This window comes from Vulpes vulpes, chromosome 2, assembly GCF_048418805.1.
Source record: "Vulpes vulpes isolate BD-2025 chromosome 2, VulVul3, whole genome shotgun sequence".
Lineage (NCBI taxonomy): Eukaryota > Metazoa > Chordata > Mammalia > Carnivora > Canidae > Vulpes > Vulpes vulpes.
Window position 1 is genome coordinate 47,146,950 of NC_132781.1, and position 18,588 is coordinate 47,165,537.

At 37.3% G+C, this 18,588-nt stretch overlaps 1 protein-coding gene across 1 annotated transcript; it reads right to left on the reverse strand.

Moving 5' to 3' along the window:
* Nucleotides 1-2,206: 2,206 nt before the first annotated feature.
* SPATA22 (spermatogenesis associated 22) lies at nt 2,207-17,227 on the reverse strand. Its single transcript, XM_025987976.2, has 9 exons — nt 17,090-17,227; nt 15,567-15,676; nt 13,541-13,669; nt 11,277-11,337; nt 11,050-11,145; nt 8,012-8,354; nt 5,665-5,794; nt 4,914-5,011; nt 2,207-2,534 (listed from the first exon to the last, which is right to left on the reverse strand). Exons 2-9 carry the CDS (start codon nt 15,607-15,609, stop codon nt 2,343-2,345), a joined length of 1,092 nt encoding a protein of 363 aa, XP_025843761.1. The 5' UTR covers nt 15,610-15,676; nt 17,090-17,227; the 3' UTR covers nt 2,207-2,342.
* Nucleotides 17,228-18,588: the final 1,361 nt, after the last annotated feature.

Below are 18,588 nucleotides of genomic sequence, written 5' to 3' on the forward strand. Positions count from 1 at the left end.
AAGCCCTAGAAAGGAACAGGGACTGTGAATATCCTAAAACATCTTACAGTGTAAGAGGTTTTGTCTTATGGGCAAGAAGTCATCTGTGGTCTTTGAACAAAGTGCCACGAAAGACACATATTTTGGAAAGATTCCCAGGGTGGCATAATCTCTCACTGCAACCATTTCTCATAAACGAACCCAAGGGTAGGGACGCCTAGGTGGCTCAGTGGTTGAGCATCTGCTTTTGGCTCAGGGCATGATCCCTGGTCTGCAGATGGAGTCCTGCATCAGGCTCCCTGCAAGGAACCTGCCTTTCTATGTGTCTCTCATGAATAAATAAGTGAAATCTTAAAAAACAAAACATACTCATGGGAAGACACAAACCTACAGGTAAAAGAAATTATAGATCTCTATGAACCAATCATCAGCAGATGCATAGAAAGTACTGGAATACAAGATAAATCCCCCAGATTATTTTCTATTTTTTCTCATGCAGAAATAGAAACCTAGATTTTCATTTCACTGAGGTATGTTTAGCTTTTTTAAATCTCTGTAGGAAACCTTAATAGCACCCTGCCACCACTCTCCACATGTCAGATTACCTCCTGGTAATCCAGCTTTCTTACTCTGTATTGATCATAAGTCCGTAGCCAATATTTATAACTTTTTCCATACTTCCTCTACGGTTTATCACTTCAGCCACATGGTCTTTTATTTCATTCAGTCTTCATTCCTTAGGAGTCCAAATCCTCAGCGTTCTTGCTTTTATTTGGGTTGTTATAGTTTTCCATTAACTTTCACCAAGTAGTACTCCACAGAATCTCCTGGGCACCAGGCATGGTCTTTCCTCTTTGTATAGAGAAATCCAATTTTCTAATTTTCTATTATTAATTTGGATTGAATTACCCTAGACAATATGGTAACTCCTTTGTCTGTTGGTTCAGTACCACACACACACACACACACACACACACACACACACACACAAAACTAAACTAAAATGGCCAACTGGCAGTGCCAGCTTCCAGTAGAATAGAGCCATTAAAGCAATCCTGGTAGAAGCATTCCTTAGGCGCTATACCAGAACCTTCTTGTACACTACTCCAGACTCTCAGACATCTTTCATTTCAGCTGCAGTAACCAGTTCTGCAGACTTCAACAAGCTTCAGAGAGATACAATCTAACTGTATTACCTTACCTTACACCTGCTCCACCTGTTTATTGCATCCTGCCATAGGGTTTTTCTGCTTTCATGGAGTAGAATATCACTAGTAGCCACTTTAATACTGATACATACACAACCTGAGAATGTAAGAGAGTTTAGGACTCATGTGCCAACCCTTAAAAAACAAGTGGCAAGAGGTAAGGAATATATGCTTCCCATTTTCACTAAGATGGATGGTTCTATGATGCATTTCATCAAGCCTTATTCACTCCGGTAGTGGCTAGCTTAAAAAGCCACTCCAGTTATCGGTTCTCCTTTCTTTGCTATTTACACTCCTTTGTCTCTTCCGGTGAGAAAATAATTTCAAATAAACTACTAGCAAATAAGACTTTGTCCGCATCTTGGGCAACCCAGTCTACAGCGAAAATAAGATCTCTAAACCAGCAGTCCAAAATTGTTTGGTGGGAAGCAAAAATGTTTTGAGTACATTACTTGGTTTTAGATGACAAGTCAGTCCTGCTACCACCCTTGAATCCCAGACTCATGAATCATGGCTCTGGAAGAAATAGCACCATATGTAGGTTCTTGATTAAAAGTATATACCATGTTCTATAGGAGTGTACACCAATCTTTCCGGATGTGATCTCCCAATTGGCATCACAACTGAATCTTTGGTGTAAGGCAGATGCATTTTAGAAGGACAGATATAAGGAAACAGAGAATTAAATGCAAATTATATACAAAAGTGTATATAAATATATACATAAAATACATAGTACATAGGTTCACCAAATATTTGAAGTAATTAAATGACCAGCATAGACTGGCAGCTCCAGTGTAATACTTAGTAGCAGTACTTGGCACCCTTGTCATACTCCTGACTTTAGCGGGAATGTCTCTATATTTTTCCCATTAAGCTTAATGTTGGCTTTTGGGCTGATTCAAACACACTATTACATCATGTTAACTACCTATTCCCATTACTTTGAGCATTTTTATCTATAAATGGTTTAATTTTAGCAACTGTACCATTTTCATTTAAAAAAAACTCTTTCCACATTTAAAATGATTGAAATATTTTAATTCAATAAATGAAATACAAAAAAACTCAGTAGCTACAACCATGGAGATGATCATTTAAACAATAAGAGGAAAATGCTTTAAATTATACTATTTAAACTTCCTTCATCACTATTTAAATTTCATTCATTATATCAGTATAGCACTTCATCTCAGCATCCACAATTTTAACAAATGCTTGGAAAGATTTTTGTTCAGAAACAGACGCTGGTCTGACAGAAACACATTTGAAAATATTCTTTTTCTGGTCATAGTTTCCAACACACCTATGAACTCGGCCTCTAATCAGTCTTGGAAGTTCGCGATCCTGTTTTTAAAAAAAATAAATATCAATGGAGTTATTTATTTACTTCATCCGAATTTCAATTTTTTTAAACTAGTAATATGACCAATTAAATATGAATCACACCAAAATGCTTTAATTCCCTCACCTGATTTAGGGCCCCACCACTGATAAGACCATTACAGCTAGGCATATATGGGTGCCTTATCACAGAGGAAGGATCTTCACTTGGGTAGAGCTTCTTACAAGCTAGTGGGCTGTTGTTTCTTAAAAGACTGAATAACTCCCAATGCAATGGTACATGAATTATTCACTTTATTAGACTGCTTAGAGTTCAACTTCCAGTAGACAGCTGACCAAGTAGTTCAGACCAACTCTCTAAGAACTAGAACAGCTGGATGAAATATTTTAAAATCTTCTTATAGATACTAGAGAGACATCAATGCAATGAGGGATTAGAGAGGCTCCAATCTAGGAAAGTACAGGAGTCCAAAATGGGACTTGACACTTAGGGATGTTTCCCTTTGAGGTTATCTGTCAAGGATAGTCAAGGCAACTGAGAGTATAAGAAACTGAGCAGACCTTTGACAGGCTCCTAGGACTGAGTAATAAATAATGGAATCAGAGGCTACCAAGGAAGAGAGATTCTAGTCACCACTCCCACCCTCATCCCTGGCTTAGGGGTTGGGACCCACAAGTGCTATGCCTTAATGGGATCAGTAAAATGGAAAAAGACCAGGCAGCATCAAATCCTCTCAATTATGAATAAAAGTAAAGTATTCTGGAATTACTTGCCCCAAATGTCATAAAAATCACTAGTTATAAAAGGTAGTAGTGATAATTGCTAAATTGCTAATTGTGTATGTTTATATACATGCACTATGATGCAGTGATTTTACTTCTACATATATGCTCAACAGAAATGTGTGCATATGCATAAGAGACGTATATAAGAATATTCACAGAACATTATTCATAACAGCAAAAAATCTGGAAACTCGAATGCTGCCAACAGTAGAATGAAAAGCTAAATTGTTTTACAATGGAATATTGTGAATGGAAATATAAATAAATGGACTATAGTTACATAAAACAACACTGATGAATCTAACAAATATTGTGTTGAGGGAAAGACATAAAAGATGTATCATATAATAGTATTTATATAAGATTCAAAACTAAATAGAATTAATTTGTGATAATAAGTCAGGATAGTAGTTGCTTTTAGGTAGGAGACAGGACATAGTGAATGAGAGGAGACACAGGATGAATGGGGTGATAGCAATGTTCTATTTCTTAGCCTTGGTAATGTTCACTTTGGGATATTTTATAGGTACTTCTTAGAATTGTACAATTCTGATTTGTATACTTTTAGGCATATGCTATACTTCAATAAAAAAATTAAAACTTAATAGACTAGAGAAAAATAAGCATTAAAGGTATTACAGAAATTAATAATATAATTACTATTTCTTGATCATTTATTACGTGTCAGATGCTGTATATTCCTATGTTTTATTATCTAATCTCCAAAATAATCTTTTAAAGTAGGAATTAGTCTCTCCATTTTACAGATTAAAAAAACTCAGGAAATTAGTAGCTTACTCAAGGCTGCAAAGCTAGTAAATGGTGGAGTAAAAATTGGAATACAAGTCTGATTTCAGAATTAAGGGCTTTTTCAAAATTAATACTAAACTCTTCTACAAGTATGTAATTCTTACAAAATCCCCAGCCTCCTTGGTCACCTGCAGACTTGTCACCAAGAGTCTTTCCTATAACCCAGCCCACCCCCCCGCCTTCCTCCAATTTCAGAACCACTATCCCCGCACACTCTGGTGATTATAAACTACTTGCAATTTCCTCTACAGTCCATGCTTTCTCTCAACACCATGTCTTTGCATATGCCACCCTCTCACCTAAGAATGCATTCCTCCCACCTCTCTCCTCCCCCAACCGATTTTGGCTTCATTTAGTACTCTTTAAATATGTAAGATAAGATAGATTACATTCTTTGAAAACCTTTCTCTGATCTGCCCATCCTTCCTATCTTTTATATTTATAGCACATGGTACATACCTTTACCATACCATTTATCATACCACAGTGTAACAATTATGTAATTCTTTCTGAAATTATAATAAGCTCTTTGAGAGGAAGAGCTATTTAGCACTTTTTATATTATATCCCACTTTGTATCCCTTGCATCTAGCACAGTACCTGGCATATAGCAGATTATCTATATTAACTGAACAAAGGTAAGAACTTTAAGGTAAGAACTGAAGCCAAATAAAATGTTGAAAGTACTACTAAATTGTTAACAGAATTTCTACTGCAATGGAATTACAGCCCACACTTGTATGTTTTGTTGGCACAGGCTTTGCAAGGAATATTTGAAATACTTACTATTTCATAAAATACACAAGACAGAGTATTTTTCCCATCTCGCATAAGGAAATTCTTCGAATAATATGGACCAGGTGTAACGGCTGAATCGAGAACAGCTAAGCAAAATTAAAATGGGGGTAGGGGGAATCAGTGCTGGTAAAATGCAAATAAAGTTTAACAGTGAAGAGTGATGTTTAAATAACTATTCCTACACCAAACTCTTCTAGTTTTATTTATACAATAATAAAAACATCTTTAGAGGGAACAATATTTCTGAAACTGTTTTATACTAAGGAAAACAGTATTTCTGGCCCTCCCCAACTCAGGCATTAAGTCAGAGCCCTTCTAACAACCTTTCCAGTTTTAACATTATCAATTTGAAGACTACTACCATATATAACCAAATAAATCTTAAGTCACACAAATCAATGACATATCCAGAGTGAAGAAAATCCTAATAAACCATAATCTCCTTTTGCAACTGTTATTTTTAAGATCCTCTAGGTACTGGAATGCGTGGGTGGCTCAGTTAAGCATCTGCCTTCACCTCAGGTCATGATCCCAGGGTCCTGGGACTGAGCCCCACATTGGGCTCCCTGCTCAGAGTGGAGTCCGCCTTCTCTCTTTCCTCCTCACTCGTGCTCTCTCCCTATCTCTCTCTCTCAAATAAATAAATTTAAAAAAAAAAGATTCCCCTAGGTATTCCAATAGACATTCAAAACTATTGTTCAAATAGTATTACTGAGGTTTTCTGAAGTACTATACCTACCCAATATTTCAAAAAGAAGTACAGTTTTCTGTGCATGTTCACGCCAGTACTTCATGCTTTCAATAACTGCAGATATAATTCTTAAAGAATTATCTTTTTCCTTAAGCTTTAACTGGTATAATGAGCTTCCCTTTTGAAAAATAAAAACAGCATTAGAAAAACTTCTCATTTTTTTTCATCATACTCTTTAACTTTCCACGTAAAGATTCTAGGTCCTTGTGTATAAAATGTATAAAGTATGTTTCAAAAACTACTGAAAATTTTAGTACATCCTTTAGTACATCCTAAATTAAAGACATTAGCACTTTATAGGAAGAGAAACCAGGATATACTTGGAGAAAATCAAGAAGAGAATTGTTTGTGTGGACATTCACTCACTCATTTATTTATTGAATTTTTTAAGAGAATTATTTATATGGACATTCATTCATTTATTAAATATTTTTAAAGCATTGTGTGCCAATCCTGTAATAAACTCAGGTGAGTAAAACATAATTCCTTTCCCTAATGTGTTCACACCCTAAGAGGGGGCCAGACACGTTCACTCATTCATTCCAAAGGTACTTACTGGCATTTACTACGTGTCAAATGTGGGTAATGAGGAAATAGCACCGTACTTGAAACAGACAAGATATCTCACAGATTTTGCCCTCTAATGGAGGATTCAGAAAATAAATACATAATAGAATATCAGGAATTGATATATACTATGAATAAAAAAAACAGGGTAAAAGGATAAAAAGAAACAGGAATTAGGGGGGGGGAAAAGAAAAAAAAAAGAAACAGGAATTAATACTTTAAATAGGTTATTAAGTGAGGACTAAGGGAATAGCAAAGTTAAAGACCCTAAGATGGGAATGTGTTTGGCATTTTTAAAGATGAACTAAGAATACAGTATGTTAAGGTACTAACCTGCGGGGGGGGGGGGGGGGGGAGGTAGCACTTCCTTTGTGAGGGTGGGGGCACATCAAACAACACTTGGTGGGACTTTTTTCAACTACAATTACCTTCCTTCCTCCTCCCCTTCCTAACCAAGACATGAATGCCTCCCATTGAGAGCTACTGCCATAATATGCAACTGTTACTCAGGTAACTATATCATATCATTCTTGTGTCCAAGGAAACATAAGGTTGAAAGCCACTATGATATATGCTGCATTAGTCAGGTTTCTAGCAAAAAAAAAAAAAAAATACTCAAATGGCTTGTTGAAAAGACTTCTTATGGGTATATGGGCAGAACAAACACAGGGTATTTAAGCCCTCAAACCTAACAACAATAAGAGACTTCTGTCATTCCTAGGCTGAAAGGACAAGGGAAGAAAATAAAATCACATCTGTGAAAGCTGGACTCATGGAGGGGCTATGTCATTTAGGAACAACTACTGCCTACAACATAACATTTAAAAAGGGAGAAAATGGGAAAACCCAACCTCCTCTCCACCCTCTGATTTCCTGCCAGTGACTCTCAATGGCTGACCCCTAACAAGAGCTAGCCTAGTGACCTCAGGATGATGCACTATGCAGGACAACTCATCTTTCCAGAGCACAGAGAAGACAGAGAGTAAAAAAATCTATTGGACCAGGGGACAAGGATAGAAGGTAGTGAACAACTAGCATACATAATATATAAAAGATATTTACAAAGAACAATTGAAGAAAGGAGTGGTGAGAGGAGGAAGTAAGACTGAAGTACAGGTATAGGGAAAAATATAAACCAAAGCAGAGTCATATTACAATGCATATCATGTTCAGAGAATCGTGAAGGGTCTGAAATGACTAGTCTATTAGAGAATTTGTAGATTATGGAATATGAAGCTGGAAAGATAAACTGTGGCCTGCAGTCCAAATCTAACCTGTTTTTGTAAACTTTTATTGGAACACAGCTAAGCCTATTCATTTATATATTGTCTATGGCTGCTTTCAAGCTACAATGGCAGAATTGAGTGTATAGCTTAAGAAAGGCCATATGACCCATGAAGTAAAAAATATTTTCTATCTGACCCTTTATAAAAAGAGTATGCTAACCCCTGTTATAAAAAAAAAACTTAGACTGACATATGAAGAACTGGGAGAATTTCTGTAAGTAATGGATAAACTCTTATCATCTCCATAATCAGTCAACAGTGAAATTCAGAACCTGGTAGGACACTCTAAAGTGACTATGAAAAGAACCAGCCACTCACAACCTCTAAGGAAATATTTTGGAAACATTTATATACACCAATGAAACTAGGTATTTGTGTTTATCATGAAATACATGCCATTACATTGATTTTAAATGCTCTTATCTTTGTTATCTAAATATTTCATATTTTTAAATGTAAATATTCCATATTTAAAAGTTTACCTGGAGAGTGCTTTTTTCTGGAGTATCATCCAACATTTTCTTCTTAAACTGATTTTGTTGAAAGTGAGGCTTAACTGCCTGTAATGCACTGTTTTTGTCTAGACCTCCCATTGTAGAGCCAGGTATTTTTGAGGAATGTGCTTGTCTGAGTACTTCAGTTTCTCTTTGGTGAGATGAGTTAGGAGGTTCTGATACTCTTAACTGTTTCCCTTGTTGAGTTCCCCAACTCCTTGGACAAGAATTTATTCCATCATTTGCTACCAGGTTTGTTCTTTCGCACAGAGGCCTAACATCATTTCTATCCCAAGTTTTCCAGCTGGTCTTTTTGTTGCCATCTCTGTAGCTGTAATAGTTTGTTTTTAATATTAGGTTTGTTTCTATATATTTTTATTTTAAAAAACTAATAGTGAAAAATTGTGGATTATAAAGTACTTTGTAACTACTGACTAGTTAGAAATTCCAAATACATTTTCACAACAACCCTACAATACATTATACTTCTCAGGAAGTAACTTGCCTGATGTTATACAAGTTACTATCAATCTGGAACTCTGAGAATCCTAGTCTCCCAACTCAGAGCCCAATGCTAAAAAGTATATTTTTAAACTACATAAAAGCTTTCATACAACAGTGATTGTCTCTGAGTGGTAGGAGTCTGAGGATATCTGCCTACTTCCTTATATGTTTATTTTAAAATTTTCTACAAAGTAAAATTTTAATAAGCTAAACTATGGCTTAAAGGTGATTTTAAGTCACAAGGAGACACTGGGTGTTATGCTGTATGTCAACAAACTGAATTTAAATATTTTAAAAAATGAAAACAAAACAAATCATAAGGAGAATAAATACAGACAGTGTAGATAACATTTGATTAGAAATTTTGTACTTTTACTATATAGCTTTAAAGCCTGACTTATGAATCTGTTGCAACATTTTAGCAGCTACATTAATCTAAGTGAGTTACATTAGCTGATGAGAACATAAAGTTAATAAGGCCAAAATCAAAAGTATAATCTCTAAGCAGATTAGTTAAGAGTTCCATAGGGAGAAACTAGTCCAGGTCACAAATTCTTATTTCTGAATAATTTTCCTGAAAAATATCACCAGTATCACAAGGGAGCAAATAATACAACTCATCCCTTGTTAAAGAAAATAATCCAAAGAAAGGTCCAGTTTCCCTAGCTACCAGGCACAAGTCCAGACTGTATGGGGCCTGAAGCATGTAAAATGTGGCCTTCTTAATTAGGTGCAAAATTAGGTATGAAAATAATGAGAAAAGAAATCACAAATAATTTCAAACGTTTAAAAGTTGATGGATATCACAAACATCACAATATCCAGGAAAAATATTACTAGTATTTTTATTAATTAACTGCCTGATACACCTCTATAAAAATTCTTCCTACATTGACAACCTCTTCACATGACAATTTTATTTTCAATAGAGAGAACAGAAACCAAAATTTACCTTTCCTCTTTTATAGCTATGAAAATTACATTTCTTATCAGTTTAGTAAAGTTTCTTTCCGCTTTACAACTCATTGGTAAACAGCACATCTACAAGTTCCTCCCACATTTTTGTCTAGTAGGTGGTCCTGGCCTGGGGACAAGTCCTGGAAGAACTACAGTCCTTTGTTCTTCCTGGGTGAGCACACAGAACATCTGGCTGTTTCAGCAGCCAATTCAGCTCAGCCAGGTCCTCAACATCCCAACCAGACCATGAAAGGTGCTTAAGTTGTAGTGGCTTCTGAGCAGGGCAGAATAGTGTTTCCTTTGGATCCTTCTCCTTGGATCTAGGCATCCAATGAGATCCCCCAAAAACAAACTCTTATTGGGGCTACATGGATATGAAGGTAAAGCACAGGTTCTAAACCTAAGCACAGAACGAGTTAAAAGAGCTTCAGCAGATAACCAGCTGCCTAGTTGGGTTTTCTACTTTTAGAAAGTTGCTCCTGGATTTCTGTTGTTATATTCCAACTGTCTAGTAGATTATCTATTATTTCAAAGTGGAATATCTGATACTGTCTGTCCAGATTACAATCTGTTGCCTAATTCTCTAATGCCAGTCCAAAATGGATTTTCTTGTAGCACCTGCAGCTGAAACTGTGCCTCCAAGGACCATCTCAAATCACTGAATGGCCTAGTTAATAAGCCCTGGTCCTAAAGAAAGTAACTAATTGGTTCTGAGGAAATTAGCGTGATCAAAACTAATTTTAAAAAATACAAACTGTTTTGATGTATTTATTAACTATTAAAAGTTTCTCCCCTTTAAAAAATATGGTATCTCTAATAAAAGTGAAGATAATATTAACTTTACAGGATGCTGTAAGGATTATTAAAATAACATATCAAAAGCACTAAACAAGACTGATACATGATATATATTTGATGTTGTTGTTCCAATACTTTGTTCCCAAAATTAGTTCCTTCAGTAGTTACTAGTTACTCAATACTAAAATCCAACCTAACCAATAATCCATATCCTTTTCCTATCTATTTTTAATATTTAAGGATTAAACTTAGATCCTTATGGCAATGATCCAGAAGATGATCCTCTTCATTTCCTGTGTACCTGCCATTGTTTATGCATATGCATTTTGATCATCTTTCTTTCTTATTCTGTTCTATTTACCATGGAGCTGTCTTACTAGGGTAAAATTGACTATTCTATTTGGTTGTCAATTTCTAAGTATATCCAACACCAAAAGACAATTATTCCTGACTCTTCACCTATTATCAATTAGATTATTAATGATTCATAGCAGGGTGATAAATACTGGCAGAAATTTCATTATAATATGAGGAATTCTTTGGAAACATACTGACAAATTACCTATTTTTAAAGTTTTATATACCATTTTTAAACTTCTTTTATAAAAACATAGCTTATACTGCTATGGCTAGTTACTATTAGGTATAAAAACTTCCTAGATGTAATTTTGTCTGAGAAAGGAAGAAGAGAAGGAGAAGAGGGAATGAAGGAGATAAAAGGTGGGGAAGGAGAAAGTATAGAAAAAAGAAATCTTAAGTAAACTCACCTCCAATGACTTTTGCTTCTTTCAGTATTTGATTGAATAGACTTAGACACAGAATCTTGACTTCTCAGAGGATGAGAAACTGAATGTGGTATTTCCCTTTCAAAGAAACATGTCTTATTAAATATTAATAGTTTGTTTCCAAACTAAGAAATGTAAAATATACACTGAAGAATAACATCAGTCAGTAACAGATACATAGAGTCACTGGTACACATTTTTCCACCTACCCTGTGTTCATTGTTTTCATTAAAGGAGGCAACTCTGGATTCACAGCTTCCCAGGCCCAATCTCAAAAGATACAAGTAACAAAGATAAAAAGTAAGATAGGTACCCTTTTAAAAAAATAATTATTTCATATGTATTTAATTGGTGGGAAACTAAAAGTTTGAAGAAAAGGTCTTGAAAATATGGATGTGTTCAACGGTACTTTGTTGTGGAATCTGTCACAACCTACCTTATTAATTTTTATAGGTGTCTTTCTTCCCCATTGTATTTTAAGCAAAATTAATAGTTTGTATCTTTTCCACGATCAATTCTAGTGCAGCATCTTGTACTTTGTAGTATAAATTCATTGTAATCAATGTTTCTTAAATTTTTTTTACCTAAACCCATGGCAAAAAATTCATAAAGAAAATACATCATAGCCCAGCACATATGCGCGCGCGCGTGTGTATATATATATATATATATATATATATATATATATATATATGACAAAGGAGTGATGTGTGATGCACTCTGTGTGTGATGCACTCTGTATTTTCTATTCTCTTCTATTTCTTTCTTTAAAGAAGCAGAGCCATATATTAGTAAGTTTTTTGAAGGCAGAGACCATATCTATTACAGACATAAATGTTTCCTGACCAGACTAATGGATCAAGATAAAGCTTGAAAAACACTGATCTAGCCTTATCTCTTACCCAATATAAGACTCTTATTACATCTCTGACAGATAGTAATCCTGCTCAGAACTTGGACAGTTCAGTACTTCAGGAGGATGAACATTTCCCTATGGAGTAGCTTCAAATGTTATTTTTCTAGGACAACATTCATGCTATTCACAAAAACATTTTAAATGTCAGAGAATTTTTTATTTTTTTTTAAATTTTTATTTATTTATGATAGTCACAGAGAGAGAGAGAGAGAGAGAGGCAGAGACACAGGCAGAAGGAGAAGCAGGCTCCATGCACCGGGAGCCCGACGTGGGATTCGATCCTGGGTCTCCAGGATCGCGCCCTGGGCCAAAGGCAGGCGCCAAATCGCTGTGCCACCCAGGGATCCCTCAGAGAATTTTTTAGATGGCATAGGATAACTAGATAAATGCCCATTTATGCATATCCATGTGAATTTTTATGTTTTATCCATAAAAATGAAAATAATCTTTTATCCATAAAAATGAAAATAATATAAAATTCCTACTATGAATTCCTCAAATGTAGAAGAAAAGAAAAGAATCATAGCTTTACAAGCAGACTAAGGCCTATGGTTGCATGCTAGATGGAATTAACATATATATATATCTCAAATATATATATTTATTAACATATATATCAAATACATATCAAATATAACATATAATATATAGAGAAAGAGAGATTGATTTTAAAATTCTAGTTGCAAAAGATCCTATAAAAGATTTTTAAAGTATGCTCAAAAACCTATAAATGTATATAACCAGCATATATTAAGTATATTTCAGAAAGCCTGCCTGTCCATGCCTTGTTCTGAAGAGAAATAAAAGGTCAGCAGATATTAAGACCTCTCAGCACCCACCACCACAGCTAATTGTTGCAGAGATGAGAGGCCTAATAATAAAGCTAAACCAGAATTTTAATGACCTTAACTGAACCAAAGCTATCTCTAGAATTTTTTTTTTATCTCTAGAATTTAATCAAAAGATATAGAAGGCAATCAACAGTGGACTCTGAGAACTAGAACTCAAAGGCTATGTTGACTCCCAGCAAGGATATGGGCTAGTTGAAGCTATAAGGAAGCCAACTTGATGAGAGAAATGAAGCAACAAATGAAGAAATGTTATCAGAAGAGAAAAAGGCCAAGCAGTAAAAATTTCAGGTTTCTATCCTTCCTAAGGTCTAAATTTTCTCTCATTTTTCCTGTGTTCATATGCACCCATATCCCAATTCCTGAGGTAACCCGAGTGTCCCCATTCTTTATCACCACATGCCTAAGTCACAATATCCATATAACTTGAAAAAGAAAAACCAAATCTTTACAATGTGAGCTACAACTTCATTAGAACAAAGTCTCCAGATCTGAGATACTCCATTTAAATGCGAAGCCACCCTTGTAGACAAGGAAACTCAAACTACTGTACTGGAATGTTCAGAAAGAGCCAAGTAATCCCTATATTTGGATAGGGGAAAAAAGAAAAAAAAAATAAACTTTCTATTTCCGTTATAATAAAATAAAAATGGTAATTTTCTACATTCCTAATTCTTATTTTCTGAAAATTTTCACCTTATTTTCTTACCTGGTGGTAGAGGAGGGAAATCGTAACTGTCAGAAGCAGTACTGACACTTGGATCATTTGTAAGTGGATTGGAAGTTAATGGTTGTCTATTCCTCTTCTTCTGATTGAACAATGGTACAGGCAAACAGCCTAAATTCAATGTACCAATAAATTAGTACATAATAGGCAAATAATCAGGTCTAGTTATAGGATAACTGAGTATAACAACTACTTTGTCTACTTTTATGTGTTATTTTATATTTATTACAGATTTATTTCTACATCTTTGAATTGGTTTTTACATTCTTTTTAAGGTCCCAAATAACCTCATTTGTCTCTATAACAACTCCTTTCCTGTTCTACATTAACACTGGTTTAATTTCTCTTGTTTGGAAGTAATTCCCATTTCCTTCCTCACCCCTCAACCCTTTCCAAATCCACTTTTTGTTTTCCTTATTTTTCTTCTGCGCTTGCTTATTACCATGTCAACTGGAGGGGACCCTGCAAGTACAATAGAGGTGAAGGAGAACCAAACTCTAACCCATGCTTTCTAAAACACTAGGCACTCTTTGGACTATGAGAGCACACCCTTTAAGGCCATGGTTCTCCATCTTTAGTTTGACTAAGATTTACGTGGAATTGTGCTTAATATGCCAGTTCCTAGACCTCGCTCTCATATATTTTATTCAACAGATTTAATTTAGAACCTAAAATTCTGGGCAACCCAGGTAGCTCAGCGGTTTAGTGCCACCTTCAGCACAGGGTGTGATTCTGGAGACCCGGGATCGAGTCCCACGTTGGGCTCCCTGCATGGAGCCTGCTTCTCCCTCTGCCTGTGTCTCTGCCTCTCTCTGTGTGTGTCTCTCATGAATAAAAAAAAATTAAAAAAAAAAACAAAGAAAACCCCTAAAACTGCAATTTTAGCATGCACTCCAGGTATCTGTAATGCATATTTTCTGTGGATCATTTTGAGAATGCTTCAAGTGGTAATACTCACTCCACATGAGCATAAATAAATATTACTTCCAGGCCCTCCAGATGGGAGGCCTGAGATCTCAGGTCAAGCAAAAGAAGGGATCTCAGACCAAAAAAAGGGGTCCGAATAGCTTGCGTGGTGCCTAGATAGAACCCAAGCTTCCTAAATCTCAGTTCAGAGATCTTGCCACTTGATCATACTCTAGTTGGTCCATCAACTTGTACTATGGGAAAATATAGACTCTGTGATAACTGTCTGATAAAAGGCTGGGAAAATTATGTGAGCTCTGAAATCAGACTGCCTGGGTTTGAATCACAACTTCAAAGTATAAACTTGGGCAATTTCCTTAAGTCATTGTGCTAATATGACATAACAGAGAAGCAGGCTAATCTGGTGATTAAGAGCATGGATGCTAGAGCCAGAGTCCCAGGTTCAAATGCTGGCCCTGCCACTTCATAATTTACTTATTTAACCTCCCTGTGCCTCAGTTTCTCATCCAGGAAACAGGGATGATAATAGTAATGCCTATCTCAGAGGACTGATGTGAGGATTAAATAAATACATATAATTAAATGGAGAGAATACAATACAGCCACCATAAATAGTAGCTATTCCTGTCTTCACTGTGCATTATCATCAGTCCCCTGGTTCTCTTCATTCTACTAACTAATCATTTGGGTAAGCAGAAATGGCAGGGTAAGTTGTTAGGGAGACAGAAATGCTTCTGGAAATATTTTAAATAAGTCGCAGATACAAATAGAAATAAATCTATTTCTTTGTTTTCAGCTTGAAAGTGAAAAACAACTCAAGTACATAGGGTTTCTAGAAAGAATACTAGGGTAAACCCAGGAATATTTCATTTTACTCCCACCTCTATCACTACAGGTTTTGTCTAAGTTATTTTAGTTCTTTGGACCTAAAAAGTAAAGAGGCTAGACTGTATGTTCAAACCTTTTAAAAGGTTCCTTCCAAAATGTTCCATCTATAAACTACACAAGGTTTACATGGTATATAAAAATATAGAAAAACTAAAATAAAAATGTAATAAATATTATTGAATAAAATGAATACCTGCTGTACTTCGAGTTGAACTTTCACTTGGGTTTCTCTTCATTTTCTTCAATACCAAAATCTGAAACTTCTCTTTAGCAATCCAAATTTACAAATGAAGCTGACAAAACCTTCAAAGAAAGAAATTTGTAACTCCTATGGTATCAACAAAAAATCAAGTTCCCAGCCTAGTAATTCACCGAAATTACGATTTAACACTCTGGTGTTATGCTATATGTTGGCAAATTGAACTCCAATTTTAAAAATTTAATTAAAAAAAAAAAACAACACTCTGGTTTCAAATCTAATAAGGGAAATACTTTACAGAATCTTTTGCTTCCTGAAATAAGAACTTATCATCTATTTCTCCAACTTTGTTAGGAATGGATTAGGACTGGGGTGGCTAAAACCTGGCTTCCTAAACATACGCGGATTCTCACACAGTCTACATCATGTATCTCAGGACCAAGCACCCACAATGAGACAGTTCTGAACCAGAATTACAAAGAAGGGAATGGACTACAACACGGGCAAAGCAGTGTGCTTACAAGGCTGGGGAGGAAACAATAAACAGCTGAACTAGCCCTGTGAGAACACGCTCTATCTCACCTTAGAACACTGGGCAGGTCACCTCCTTTGGCCATTAATTTGAGATCCCTGTGTTATACAATACCAAAGACAAAGGCCTCAATACCCAGAATAATTGTAACGGCAAGTTGCTGCTGTCTTTATAACTTCAACATGTGAAAACAGGTTTTCTTCTACAACAAAATTCGTTGTAGTTTTTTCCATGTTTAGCCTCCTAACATATTTCAATCCCAATCCAACAAACACCTATCACATGAAAAGGCAAAATACGAACCTCGATAAGTTATTTCTGCTCCTACATTCACTATCCAAGGAGGAAAACAGGCATGAACACAATTTAGTAACAACGTAAATCACACTGAGGTAAACATTAATTTCCAAACGTCACTTATAGAAATAAAACTTGGGAAACCCCAGGGCACGGGCTGCCTCTGCTTTGTTTTCACATCTTGGGCTTGAAGCCGGATACAGATCCAGGCCTTTAGGAAACATTCTTGAAGTCATTCTGGGGAGCAAGGCAGGTTCTGGATTTTTTTTTCCTGGGCACAGAAATACCAAGCGAACTCACACTCCGCACCAGAGAGGGGCTTGCAAGGGCTCTTAGGCTTCTGAGTACCACACAAACATCAACAATGGCCGACGCCCTCCCCGACCATGGGCTCTGGGACCCCGAGATGCCCGAGCCCAGCTTCTGACTGGGCCCCAGCGGCAGGAATGCGGTTGGCAGCGGCGACGTGCAAGAAGTCTGTTCGACGTCTACACGCGGCTACAACGCGCTGTGTACACACCCCACCCAAAGACTCCGGTGTACACACCCCACCCAAAGACCTCAACCGGAGTCTGAGTCCGGGGGGGCCTACTGTGGCGCCTCATGGGCTGTCCAGTCAGGGCTGTGTTCTCTTCCAACGACCTGTCCTGACCCAGGGGCTGGGGCAGTCTGGGAACTAGGGACAAACCTGCCTTCCACGTCTGGGCCCTCCGGCCAACAGGACCCGCAGCCTCAACCTGCAGGTTTCTACGCCTCCAATAACCGTTGCTCGGTCGCGAACACACTCCAGTCAGCTACCGGCCGACGTCCCGGCCTCCGAAAAAGCGCGAGAAGTGGAGCTTTGCGCAGGCGCGCCGCTACCCGCGCCTCCAACTGCGCAGGCGCAGGGGCCACCTGGCACAATGGCGCCGCCCTGTCTGTGGAGGATGAGAAGGACACATGCCCCCCGCTCTCGGGAACGAGAACGTTAGCGCACCTGCCCCTCCCTGTTCGCACGTGTGAGGTCCTCGGCGCAGGAAAGGCCCTAGGGACAGACTGTTCTGTTCGCCGCTGTACTGTACCCGGGCCTGGTCGCCCAACACTCAGCGCACACACATTTTTATAGGTTCTAGACATCCGTTTTTAAGACGCTGGGAGTTCGCCCAGAAAAGAATAACTCAAAGGCCTCAAAACCAGGTCATAGGGTTTGCTTGACCTTGCTTGGGCAGGGCTTGGAATTAAAGTCGCTTGGAGTCCGGTGGGAGAGCTGAGGCCTGGGTTAAGGGGACGCTGCGCAGCACGGTGGGGAGAACCAGCACTGGAGACCCGAGAGAGCAAGCAGAACGGTGCCGGGACCGTGGGGCTCCTCCACGCCCCCACATCCCCCCACCCCCGGCAGAGGGTCACTTCCCGGCCCCCTGCTCTGGGCTAGTTATTTACCTCCTCTAATCCTGTATCTCCCTTCTCAGTGAAACAGCAATAACTAATCAAAACCGCCCTCAAAGTGTTAGGAGTATTAAGAGTCCTGGCACACAGCAAATGTCCAAGAAATGTTAACCCTTTTTAAGTTAAACAGTAGCTGCTATCTTCTGAATACTTACTATAGGCCAGAAATGGTCATCTTAGCTCTGTCTGGAGTCAAAGATCATATTTTGTTGTTACTATAACTTTTGACCATTTGAAGACTGGGGTGGGTGAATGAAAACGTGCAGAGGGTCTAGAGATGAAAGGAAGGTTATCTGCACAGGCCTTGCACTATGAAACCATGAGGCATATTTGACCCTTTAACAACACAGGTTTGAACTGGGCAGGTCCAGTTATACATGGATTTTTTAGAGTACAGCACTGCACATGTCTTTTCTCTCTCACAATTTTCTTTTTTTCTTTTTTTTTAAGAGAAATAGAAAAATAAGGGAATTTTTTATTTTTATAGATTGTTTAATTTAATTTTTTTTTGGAGTTCAATTTGCCAACATATAGCATAACACCCAGTGCTCATCCCATCAAGTGCCCCCCTCAGTGCCCCTCACCCAGTCACCCCTACCTCCCCTTCCACTACCCCTTGTTCGTTTCCCACAGTTAGGAGTCTCTCATGTTCTGTCTCCCTCCCTGATATTTCCCACTCATTTTCTCTCCTTTCCCCTTTATTCCCTTTCACTATTTTTTATATTCCCCAAATGAATTTTCTTAATGACATTTTTTCCCTCA